General features: G+C 44.8%; 1 protein-coding gene across 1 annotated transcript in view; it reads right to left on the reverse strand.

The window, feature by feature from the left end:
• Positions 1-10,396: 10,396 nt before the first annotated feature.
• LOC115401902 (uncharacterized) overlaps positions 10,397-12,148 on the reverse strand; it is a 34,838-nt gene continuing 33,086 nt past the window's right edge. The window contains exons 8-10 of the mRNA XM_030110282.1: positions 11,994-12,141; positions 11,617-11,726; positions 10,397-10,920 (exon numbers count right to left, since the gene is read on the reverse strand). Of these exons, the coding sequence (XP_029966142.1) occupies positions 10,609-10,920; positions 11,617-11,726; positions 11,994-12,141 (570 nt within the window). The 3' untranslated portion in view covers positions 10,397-10,608. The remainder of the gene's footprint in view (positions 10,921-11,616; positions 11,727-11,993; positions 12,142-12,148) is intronic.

Below are 12,148 nucleotides of genomic sequence, written 5' to 3' on the forward strand. Positions count from 1 at the left end.
GCAGGTTTTAACAAATCTAGCTCTTTTTTACCAGTTTTGGTTAAAAAGCTGCATTTAATTTTACCCATTTAGAAATTGAAGACAGTTCAGTGTTTTATGAAGTTCTATCATTTTTCCCCATTCCTTGCAGTTTTAGGTATTTTTTCCCAATTTTGCTTGTACCTTTTTTTGAATCGCTCTGGACCAGGAGTGCCTGATCATTCTGAATGGTTCTGTGGTGTGTCACTATAATATAGAACAAAACCTATAACACTACAATGTGTGAAGGCTTCATGGAGCCGCTACAGAGGGACAAAAGAGCCACATGTGGCTCCAGAGCCGCAGGTTGAACACCACTGCGAGAGCTTCCTCTGGCTGACATGAGCCACCCTGCCGAATGGCGTCCAGCTCACTGTTTTGTTTGGCTCAGCTGCCTTGAAGCTGAGCCTCAGCGCTGAGCGGCGGTCAGGCTGAGGCTGTGGTTTGGGGTCGTCTTCATCCAGATAACCTTCAGGCGTTTTGCTCTTCCCACATGAGCGACCGTCCCTCGGCTGTTTCCATCCCTCTCACGACCTGAGTCCACCGGCAGGACCCTGCTCCTTCATCTCAGCTCTCTGTTTACTGGATCTGATCCATAAAATTAAAGAGTCTGTGCATGTGAATCAAGATGAAAAAGCCCATTTATGAGTGCAGATTTCATTTTCCCAGCCAGCTCTGACGGCCTCGGCGGATTCATTAATCCAGGACCGACGATTACCGTCCAATGACTTGAGCCCGTCCTCGTCTGCAGACTCCCCGGCGGTTCATCGTGGTCACACTGTGGTGTTGGCTGTCTGCAGGATTGTTCGAGTCTCCAATGCCGTCCCTTGTTCTCTCCGGCAGTTTGCTCGCCTCCCGCTGAATTAAATAGTTTGAAATGAAGAGCTGCCAGCAGCTATTCACTCTGAGTGCTTCCTCCCACTCCTCCACATCCCTCACAAAACACAAAGGTGACCTCAGAGACTCCTGTATACCTCACATCAAAGAGAAAAGAGCTGCACGAAACAAAAAGAGCTGTCAAGGACTTCCAAAGATGCTTCAAGTGTCCAATGTCTCACGAAAAAGAAAGAAATCAAGAAACTTAGAAGTGTTCTGAACTCCTGCTCTCCACCTCTGTGTGATTCGCTCCATTTCAACACAACTGTTCAAGTCTTAAGAGGCCTTATGTGGGTGTTTGACACTGAAATTAGCTGATGACGATGATTTTGTTTAAGTTGAAGCTTGAAAAAAAAGGGCAGTTTCAGTGTTTCAGAATTAAAAGTCCAGGTTTGACAAACTTTAATTTGCAGTAAACTCTCTTAAACCTCCTCAGCACTGATGGTGATGGGACAGGAAGCTGCAGATGTCTTCAGTTCAGCTTTCTCTTCTTTTCAGGATGCCACTTGTGTCTGTAGTCCTCCAAAAAAAGAAAAAGAAAAAGAAAAGCCTTTTCTGAATGTTTAGAGCCTTAAGAAGCGTGAAGACTGAACCAGTCATGTAATTATGAAGAACACATGATCATCACTGAGAGATTAAAGCTTTGAAGGGGTCAAAAAATGAAAACATGAAGGGAAAAATCTGCTTGGTGACAGAATGAGGATCTTGATGCTGATTGGAGAGCTGGATCTGCATCAGGTGGAGGCCACTGGGTGGATGACTTGGGGTGGGAACAGCACAGCTGGAAGGATTATATCCCTCATATAGTCTGGATCTCTGGATCCCAACACAGTATAGAGGGATCGCCATGGCCTGCCACGACCCTGTGGAGGCTTGGAAAGAAGACGGACCAGCAGGTGATCAATGGCTGGATCAAAGGATGTTTTGGATTGAAGGAATTTCCGGGCATGTCATCACGGTGAGTCTCCAGCTGAGGGCCCTTCCAGCCGGCCGGGGCCCTTCAGCTCTCCCATAATGCCGTCCTTCAGGGCGTGCAGTGGAAGGTTCCCAGATGGAGCTGGCTGCTGTGAGGTGGAGCATCGAGGAACGAGTCCTTCCTCCTCGTCCTCAATCACTACAGATTCATCTGGGGAGAGCAGAGGAAGTCTAATCAGTCTCGCAGGATCACCGCGGTGGCTTCTGTTCTATTCACGGCTCCAGCATCTGCTCCAGCTGCACCGGGCGCCTCGCTCTCTGCTGCTCCAGCTCTCTCGGCGGCGGCGGCGGCGGCTCCGACGAGCGCCGCCTGTGTCCTCTTTTCCTCTCTTTCCTGTCAAAACACTATGTAATTATGTTGAAAGTTCCAATTTCAGACAAGAGGCTGGTGTTTGTTTCTGTCTTTCAAGTCCCAGCTGCTCTGCTAATGCCTCGAAAAAACTGGTGAATTACAGCCATAAATAATCCCTTTAATGATGCTTTAAGTACACAAGACAAGACCTCAGAGAATAGCTGGATGTTTCCGCCTCAAGTCTCTGTTTGCTCTAAAATGCTACACGCTCATGTTGTCAGGCTTTCACACCATCACTGCAGCGTTCCCTCGTCTTTTCAAATCATTTCAGACTTTCGTCTTTATGTAAAATAAAAAAGTCAAGGTTGAAACGAGTGATGTTATCTCAGTCAGACCACGTATATATGACTCAAGTGAAAGACAGTGCTGACCATGAATCCTCAATAGAATAGAACAGAATAGAAAACAACTGAAAGAAAGCCTATTATATCTGCCTGAGCTCTGAGACAAACTTCCTGATCATTCCCTGAACCGCTGTGAGCCTCATGTGGCCAGACCAGACCAGACCAGACCAGACCAGACCAGACCAGACCAGACCAGACCAGACCAGAACCACACCGCTCCAAAACCTGAGATCGGAACAGGTTCCATGGTCGACAGTGTCCAAACAGTGAAACTACAGCCGTCACTTCCCCTACATCACTTTTAATAAAAGTGATTTGGCCCACATGCAGTGTGAAAGAGAAAAATCGTGTTTTTTATGATCTGTGTAAAATACAGCAAAATGTCTCCTTAATCCTGCTGCGACTACAAACCCGATACCTAAAATACGAAAATCTCTGTCCAGAATGGATCCTCAGGAGTCCCTGGTTTGGCCCACGGACCACTGATTATACAAAATCTCAATGGCCAAGTCTTTTTCTTTGGCTTTAGAGTCAGTCAGTGTTTGTCTTCAGGGCAATCAGACACCTTCTGTGCTAGAAAAAGGCGGTAAAAAGCTTAAAAAGAGCACATGTCTACAAACTGAGTGGCCTTTAGTTTTTCTGTTTGTACTCAAACTCAAAGCTCATGAGAAGTGGCTGTAATGAGCTGAATTAAGAGGAAACGCCACAACAGGAACAAAGTCTGCCTTCTCTGCTCCCTCCTCCTGTTCGAACTGAGACACAAACACCTTCAATCGACGGAGGGAAGATGAAGGAAAACATGGAGGGCAATCAAGTGGAGTGGGATGGTGTTGTTTTTCACAGAGATGGTGTTTTGATAGCCAGAGGGGAGGAAATGATGTTATTTACCTCAGAATTGCTTCGCTTGATCCGCGTTGGCCAGACGAGCCGGCTGAGACTGAACATTTCCTCTGCTCTCTATCCTGATGGGAGAGAGGAGCGACCCGGCTCCCAGCCTCCACCGCTGGGTCGGCGCTCTGAGCGGAGGCGCCTGAGCGGGTCTGGACCTGAAACCCCCTGAAGCCAGGCCTGCTCCCGCCTCTCAGCACCGGCCCCCAGCCATCAGCCTCTTTCTGTTCCCAGCAGCTCCGGCTCTCTTCTGAACGTCTGCGGTCGTCTCCTGCATCCAGTGTGGACGAGACGTGTGAGAACGAAGCGATCGCAGTGTGAGTGCGAGTGTGAGAGGAAAGCAGAGGTGAGACAAAATTAACACTTTTCCTGGACCGAGCAGCAGTTTGGAGGGAAGCGGCGAGTGCTGAAGGGCCTGCAGGCATCTGGTGGTGTGCGCACCACGCAAATACGTCTCCAGGACGAGGAATATTTGGATTTTGAATACACAAAAGAAAAAAAACAAACAAATCTGTGCTCCAAAATAATACAACAGAACAACAAAAAAAAAAGGTGTTGAAGAAGCAGGCTGAGCCATTCAGTCTGCAAAAAAAAAAATGATGGTAATAAGCCGAGGGACATCGTCTCCGCAGCACTTTACTCTTACATATCAAACGGCAATTAATCCCTAATATGTGTTCCAAATTGCCCAATTAGCATGTGTGCCCGTCACCCTCGGCCTCCGTTTGGTTGGAGGAGAGAATGAATGTGCTGCTAATGATGCTGGCTGCAGAGCGGAGCGCCGCCGCCGCCGCCTGGCTCCACCCGGACACTCGTCTCTAATTACAGGCCCGCTCACTGTCAGGCTGATGGCTGATGGGAAACAGAGAGCTCCCCTCCTCCGGCGCCGGGCCGGCCGAACCGGCTGCTTCTCCGCTCAGCCTCACGGCACATGCATGTTCTCCCTGTGTGTTCACGGCACTGTTAGACAGGTTTCCTCCAGAAACATGCAGGTGAGGCGAGATGGTCACAATAACGTGTCCCCGGGTGGAAATGCGTTTGTCTTCACCTGTCCTCTCAGAACTCCATATTTCCTGAGCTCATGTGATTACTGGTTAAATCTTTTCACTGCTGCGGCTGGTTTCCTTCAGTCTGAGTGTCACTGAGGGTTCAGAGTTTAAAGAAAGCAACAAGTCATTAGAGGTCAAAGGAAAGCAGCTGAGACTGGACTCGTCTGCCGTCCTGGTCGATCAGGTCAAGAGTCAGACTGCTCCTGGGTGGGCCGTCAGATTTTATTTTAAAGATCTGTAAAGATAAATACATGAAGCACTTTTAATCATCTTACTGACTAGAGAGTGGACTCGTGTTCTAAAATACTTCTGGAGTGTGAAGAAGAGCTTTTTCACTTCACATCTGAGACCTGAGCTCCACTTTAATCTCAGTGTAGCCATGGAAGTACAAAATAAAAGAGTCTCTACATTCCGATGAGTTCTGAAGTGTCAAGTCAATCAGGAGCTCAAAAAGCAGACCCTCAAGTCCAGAGCAGAACACAACCTTCAACCATATTGAAATGAAGCAGGTTGCTTCCTGGTGGAGGTTCCTCCACCCTGCTGAGGGTCTTCCAGGGGAACAGATGCTCATCCTGCCCATTTCTATTGTTTGGCTCTCCAAATTTGCAGAAAGATCAGAAATCTGTGTTTCTAAAAACACATGTTACAAAGCAAGCAGTTGATTTGGACGTTATTTGTTTATACTTGCATTTTTTCACAAATGTCCCTCTACTGCTCTGTGTACAGAAGTCAGGTGAAGTTTCTGTGCTTTAGTCGTAAATAAGAGTTCTTCTATAAAATGCTTGGGTCCAGCAGGTCCAGCAGGTCCAGCAGGTCCACCAGATCCAGACGATGTATTTTCGTCAATAAATCTAAGAGGTACTTTGCTGACTTGACAACCTCTGAGCTGTCCGTGTCAAACCGATAAAAAACAGCAGTGACCAGCGACCTATTTTAATCAGCTGATTTGCTCCAACAAAAAGAATCCTACGGTGCTTTTTGATACAATCAGTTCCATTGTATCACCTGTTGTCCCTGCCACCGCAGCTCACTGTAAAATCAGTAGTGATGAGTTCTTGAACTTTTTTATTGAGAAGGTCAGAGCTATTAAAGATGGTTTGCCTTTGTCATTGGCCCCATGCCAAGGACCTCAGCATCTGGGACCCCCCCTCAATGCTGGGCATCTTTTAAGCCCGTCACGCAAGACGACATTTTATCTGTCATTCACAAAATGAAACCATCCTCTAGTAGTCTTGATGTTCTTCCTGCTAGACTCCTCCTGAATGTGTTTGATCTGATTGGGGCCTGTATTGTAGAAATGTTCAACATGTCACTGTCAACCGGTGTGTTTCCACGTTCTTTCAAACATGCCATTGTGGAGCCACATTTAAAGAAAGCACGTTTGGACCCAACAGATGCTAAGAGCTTCAGGCCAATATCAAAAACTCCATTTCTGACTAAAGTCCTGGAGAAGGTGGTCTGTGTCCAACTTGCTTCCTTTCTGAAGACACACAACATACACGACATGTTTCAATCTGGTTTTCGTGAGTCTCACTCAACCGAGACGGCCCTGTTGAAAGTGTCTAGTGACATTATGATGGCTGCGGACTGTGGCAAATGCACTGTACTGGTTTTACTAGACCCATCATCTGCCTTTGACACAGTCGACCAAGGATCCTGATCAACAGACTGAGGGACTGGGTTGGGTTGTCAGGTCCTGTTTTGGACTGGTTTAGGTCATACCTGGTTGGTAGAACTTTCAGTGTTTCCGTTGACAATGCGATGTCTGATCCTGTGGGGGGGGTGCCACAGGGATCTGTTCTTGGACCTATTTTGTTCTTGCTGTATATCCTCCCTCTTGGCAAGTTGATCCAGCAGTTCAGTGACGTGTCCTACCACCTGTACGCTGATGACCTGCAGCTGTACTGCTCCTTTAAGTCATCTGAGCCAGAAAAACTTAAGTCGCTGATGAGATGTCTGGCCAGAATTAATGAGTGGCTCAGTGAAAACAGTCTGCAGCTGAATTCAGACAAAACGGAGACTCTGATTGTTGCCCCAGACAGCACCATGTCTGCCATAAAACATCATCTTGGTGACCTGAACTGTTCAGTGAAAGGCAGCCTAAGAAATCTGGGTGTTATTTTTGATGAAGGAATGTCCTTGGAACACCACACCAATCAGCTTGTGAAAAACTGCTTTTTCCAAATTCGGAATATTGCTAAACTCCGCAAAATGGTGTCCTTGGAGATGATTGTTCATGCGTTTGTCTCATCGCACCTCAACTATAATAACAGTCTGTTCACCTGTCTCAACAAGAAAGAACTGGCGCCTTCAAGTAGTCCAGAACTCCGCTGCACGGCTCCTGACTCGCACTCGTAGGAGAGCCCATATAAGTCCAGTTGTCAAGGACCTACACTGGCTCCCTGGTTCATTCAGGATAAATTTTAAAATCTTGGTCTTGACGTTTCGGGCTCTGCACGGGCAGGCACCGGACTACATCAGGGGCCTGATCCAGCCCTATGTTTCCACTCGCTGCTTGAGGTCCTCTAACCAAAGCTTTATGGTTCCCCCACATGTTTCAAAACTGGTGGGGATAGATCATTTAAGGCAGTGGCACCACGTCTCTGGAACGAGCCTCCCTGCTCACTCAGGTCTCTGGACAATGTGGATTCTTTTAAAAAGCAGCTAAAGACTTTTTTCTTTGAACAAGCCTTTTAGCCTGCATGGTACCGTTTTATCTTGCATATTTCTATGTTATTTTAGTGATTGTATTTTGTATAGACTAGTTTTATGTGAAGCACTTTGTGACCCTGGTCTGGGAAAAGTGCTATACAAATAAAGCTTACTTACTTACTTAGTGTGTTTGAAGAGAAGCAGCGTAGCTCCTCTAATTAACGATTATTGACTGGCTGTTGTTGGTCTTCCAGTCAATTCAAAATGAATGGGTGTGGCGAGGGGGAGGACGAGGAGGACTTGGCTGGTAGTGGTCCAGGTGATCCAGCTGGTCAGTCCACCAGAGGCACGTCTTATTCCCAGTAACTGTTCGTCTGGGATAAAACACTGAGCAGGCATTAGAGACTTACTGCTGCTAAAGCTAACAGACTCTATACGCTACAGTACCGTGGAGACATGTCCGTCTCCTCCTCTGTCTTGGTCCAGACTGTACACATCATTGACGTCCTTCAGCAGCTTTGCTCAGACTTTAATGAAACTACTCATTTTGAAAGCACAGCCAGTTAGTATTTTCTATTGCTAATATTTTAGATGCAACTGTCTCTCATCATCTGCATGAAGCACCATCTATCTGTAGAGAACTCGCTGAAGACAGGACCTGATGAGGACAAATCTGACGTTATTCATGAGGATTCCCCACCCTGCCTCTTGGAAATACTGCAAAAATACCCAAAGACACTCAGAGGAGGCAAAGATTTGAACAAGACGTTTATTTAAAATGTTCCTTTTCTGTTTGGAGTGGAACATTTTGCCTGATGTAAACATAAAAGTATGAGCTACTTAACTACTACTTAGTGTTTTAACGGAGAGAAATTCTTCTGCCAGTGTGACACAAGGTGATCTTTTCCAAACACGCCTGTGGATGGACTGATCAGACGGATGGATTAATAAAGTATTTTCTCTGTATTTGAAACGATGCTTCAGTGAGATCTGAAACATACAATAAGACTTTAGCTGCTGCCAGTCAAACCACTAATCATTTCCTCTGCTGGGGACTTAGCTTCATCATTCTGACTCTGATGGACTTAGTACCCAGAATCCTGTTCTTCACCAGGTAGGAACCTGACCGCACGCCACTGCAGGCAGCTGTCCAGACTGCATCCTGAAATACTGACTACCCCAGTCCCACTGTAAATATAATATCAACCAAAAACCGCTCTGATCGTCAGACTCCCAGTTCCTCATGTCTGCATGCAGTGGAAACCAAATGAAGGGCTGAAAAAGTAAACTTTGCAACAATGAAGGACCTAGATATTTGGTTTCAAATGAATAACATCAGAAAGTACATCAGAAAATAAACTTTCAAAGTTTCCTGTTGGTCTCACTCCATGTTCAGTTTGTTCCCAGGTCTAAACACAGTGAGTCCTCAGAATGTCAGCCGCTCTCCGTCTGGACCGGACCAGCTGCCGTTTCTTCACGGAGCCGAAGCTTCCTGAAGGAGAGCATGTAGGGAACGACAGCATCCATGATTTCCATCTCAGCTTTATCGCCAGCAGACATGTTGAAGTAGCTCACCAGGCCCCGAAATGAAGCAGCAGCACAAATGATCAGAGACGAATCCTGACTTCAGTCTGAGGGGAACGAACACTCTGACTAGAGGGCCAGTGGTTCGGCCAGAGCAGTCTTGGACTGGACCGTCTGGTGGGCCAGGTTTGGCCCGTGGACCTTATGTTTGTCCGTCCAGGATGGAAAGCGGCTCTGAAACAGAGAGAATGGAGGAAAAGAGATTCCAGTCAGAGGAAGCAGCTCTCAGCACAGCCTCTGTTTGTCTGGAGCAGATGAATCACTTTAATAAGACATAAAAACATCTTGATTTGAAAAACATTATTCATTTATAAGAATATGTTTCATATACGCTGCTGACCCCGTTCCTGAGATCAGTTTAAAGCTGCCCACCAGTTGCCTGATTGAATCTGAAGAAATGAGAAATTCAATTAAAGCCGCGCAGAAGGAGAAAAAGTCGGGCAAAAGTTTTCATTTCATTTTTCATGCGACGGCGAGACGCAGGAAATGAAAAGAGAGGAATGAAAACGCTGACTCTGCCACTGCAGGGAAGCTAACTGGGTTACGCTCTTCCTGCTGGAGTCCAGCGTTCGATGGGGCTGACGGTGCGAGGCCGGCTGCGGCGCCACACTGAGGCGTGCAGAAGAACTGCAACGCCGGCGGCCGGCGGCCCGAGAGGGAGGCGGCCCGCGCAGGAAACAAGCCTCCTCCAGAACATTCACCTCAACCTGCTGAAGATAAAGGCACTAAATGGAAAAGCAGACACACCTTTTCATTAGAATCCCATGTGTGATTTTAAACTGCAGTTTCCTGCTAAACCTGCTAACATTTCACTGTCCTGACAGCAAAGTGTTATCTAATCTAAATTAAGAAGAAATGCATCCTGTTACAGACATGCATAGCTGCAGAAGTGTGGAAATGTCTTGGAGGATAACTGATCACCTGAAAGGGCGCCGAGCACTGGAAAAAATGCCCATCTCAAAACAAGAAAAAAAAACCTATATCAAGGCACTTTTACCTTGAAATAAGTGAAAAAATCTGCCAATAGAACAAGTGAAAATTGTCTTGGTAAGATATCTTGGAATAAGATGTGATATTCGGAATAATGAACTCTTAAAATTAGCTGTGAAAACTTGTTTTAAGCCATATTTTATCAGAATTTTTGAGGTTGGAGTCTTAGAATAAGTCACAAATGCTAAAAAGAGGTATTTTTTCACTCAGAATAAGATTTTTGATTTCATAACTTTCGTCTCAGCTTCTCCATTTGAGATACATTAAACTAATTTTGAGCTGTATTATCTGGCACTTTCTCCAGATTTAAGACTGCCTTGTTTTTGAAATAAGATTACAATAATTAATTTAAGCATTTTGAGCTTGAATGTCTAATCACACTAAGCAGGATATACTTATATTTAGTCACTTTATGGCAGAAGTGTTGTATTTTAGGATAAACCAGCTATGCTTGAAAGTAGGCGTTTTTAACTCAAAAACAGACATTTGCTTTTACCCCAATTGACGTTGAGAAAAAAATGCATTTTCCATAATACCTGAAGCAAGATTAAAAAGTGTTCATTTTAAATAGTTCAGATACCGTTGTTTGAAAATGCAGTTGAAAAATTATTCTTAACTCCCCATTCAGATAACTATACCATATAAACACCATGTAAAACACATTTAGAACAACACTTCATTAATAACTTGAATAGAACATCAAACTGAAAATTTGCTTTTTTTGCACAGTAATAAAAAAACAACGAAAAACCCCCAGCACAACAGAGAATGAAATAACATTGTGATTTTTCTGATCAATGGGAAAAACAAAAACAGGGTCTGAACATGTGGCTCGTTATTTACAAACACAAATAACTAGCCATCACAGTGGTGCTCTGCTCTATTTGCCAATAAAATCTTTCCATTCAGCCAGGCTCTTTTTGTAACCTGGTGTGAGGTCTTTCTCATGGATGGCGTCATGAAGGACCTCCGTTTGTATGATGGAAAGCAGTGTGGCTATGCACTTGGGGTAAGTGAGGTGTAGAGCATAATAGTAGGCCATGAGGTGTAAAGCACCCTCGGTGACCTGCTCTTTTGGGAACGTCGTCACTGGCACATCTCCCACGGCCAGGAGGCAGTTGCATGGACTCACAATCAGCACTGGACAGGAGAGAGGGCGCTTCGTCAAGTAGGTGCCGGGGTCTTCATTGTCCTATAAGTTATAAAACATAAACCTTTCATTAGAATTATGGACTTTTAATCAAGACAGTCTTGGTTATTCAGAACCGAGGATGCATTTCTTCTCGCATCAGTTCAAAGCCTTCCTTTAATACGGAGTATTTTCTAACCAAATGTCAATTCAGTGGGAATATGAAAATGATTCTGTATTTTGTACACAAGTTGCAATCTTCATTTAATTTAAAAATAACGTATTTTTTGCGTGTTATTTGCAAAGCCAGACCAATTTTCGGTGGTCCACCCCAGCTACTAAATCTACTAAATCCAGCTACTAAGTGGGCGGGGCTGGTTTACGAGGCTAACAAATTACATATCCTTCAATAACAATTCATAACATAATAATCAGGTTTACAAAGGCAAATATGTTTAAATATGTTTTATGTACAAATAGAATGACTTAACATGGACTAGTCTGAAGTTCTTAGATTGTATTAATAGTGGTATCACATTTGATTGAGTCAGAACTGCAGTTTATATATAATGTATTGCCTAAAATCTGGTTTGTGAGGTGCAGGTGTGAGGGTGCATAAACAATACATCCAGAATGTCTTCCAGAAGAACCAGAAAGTGGAGAGAAAACACATGCGCACACACTGTGCTTTCCTTCATTTTACTGCACTTTTCGTTGCTTTTAGTCAGTCATAATAACAAGAGTCATAGAACAGCTCACCTCAAGAACATGCACAAGAGCTTCACTTGGATCTCCACGTTTCTTAACCGGAGCAGATCCAGAGGGGAACAACAATGGCAGCAAACGAAGGATTCCAACAGCCTGTTCAGCTGTTAGGGAAGATAGACAAGACAAAAGGTATCACATCAAATATGAGTTAGACTCCATGTGATGGCTATAACAAAGACTATGCTTAATTGCCATCAGAAGGTGTGTGTGTGTGTATATATATATGTGTATATATATATATACACACACACACACACACACACACACACACACACACACGTATGTATATATATAAAAGAAGGCAATACCACAGAAATACAGTAATGAACATGTTCTCAGGTCTTTAACATTAAGTTCGCATTGCTTACTTTTCTCCATTCCCATTGGGGATTTCAGCAGCTTTTTCCACATCCCAAAAAACTGCACGTTCTGGGAGAAGTCGTGCCATCTTTCCTTCACCTGGTTGATGTATTGGGTGTTGTCCTTGTCCAAGATGCGCCGAAGCTCTTCCATCACCTATGAA

Source organism: Salarias fasciatus, chromosome 15 (genome assembly GCF_902148845.1).
Source record: "Salarias fasciatus chromosome 15, fSalaFa1.1, whole genome shotgun sequence".
Lineage (NCBI taxonomy): Eukaryota > Metazoa > Chordata > Actinopteri > Blenniiformes > Blenniidae > Salarias > Salarias fasciatus.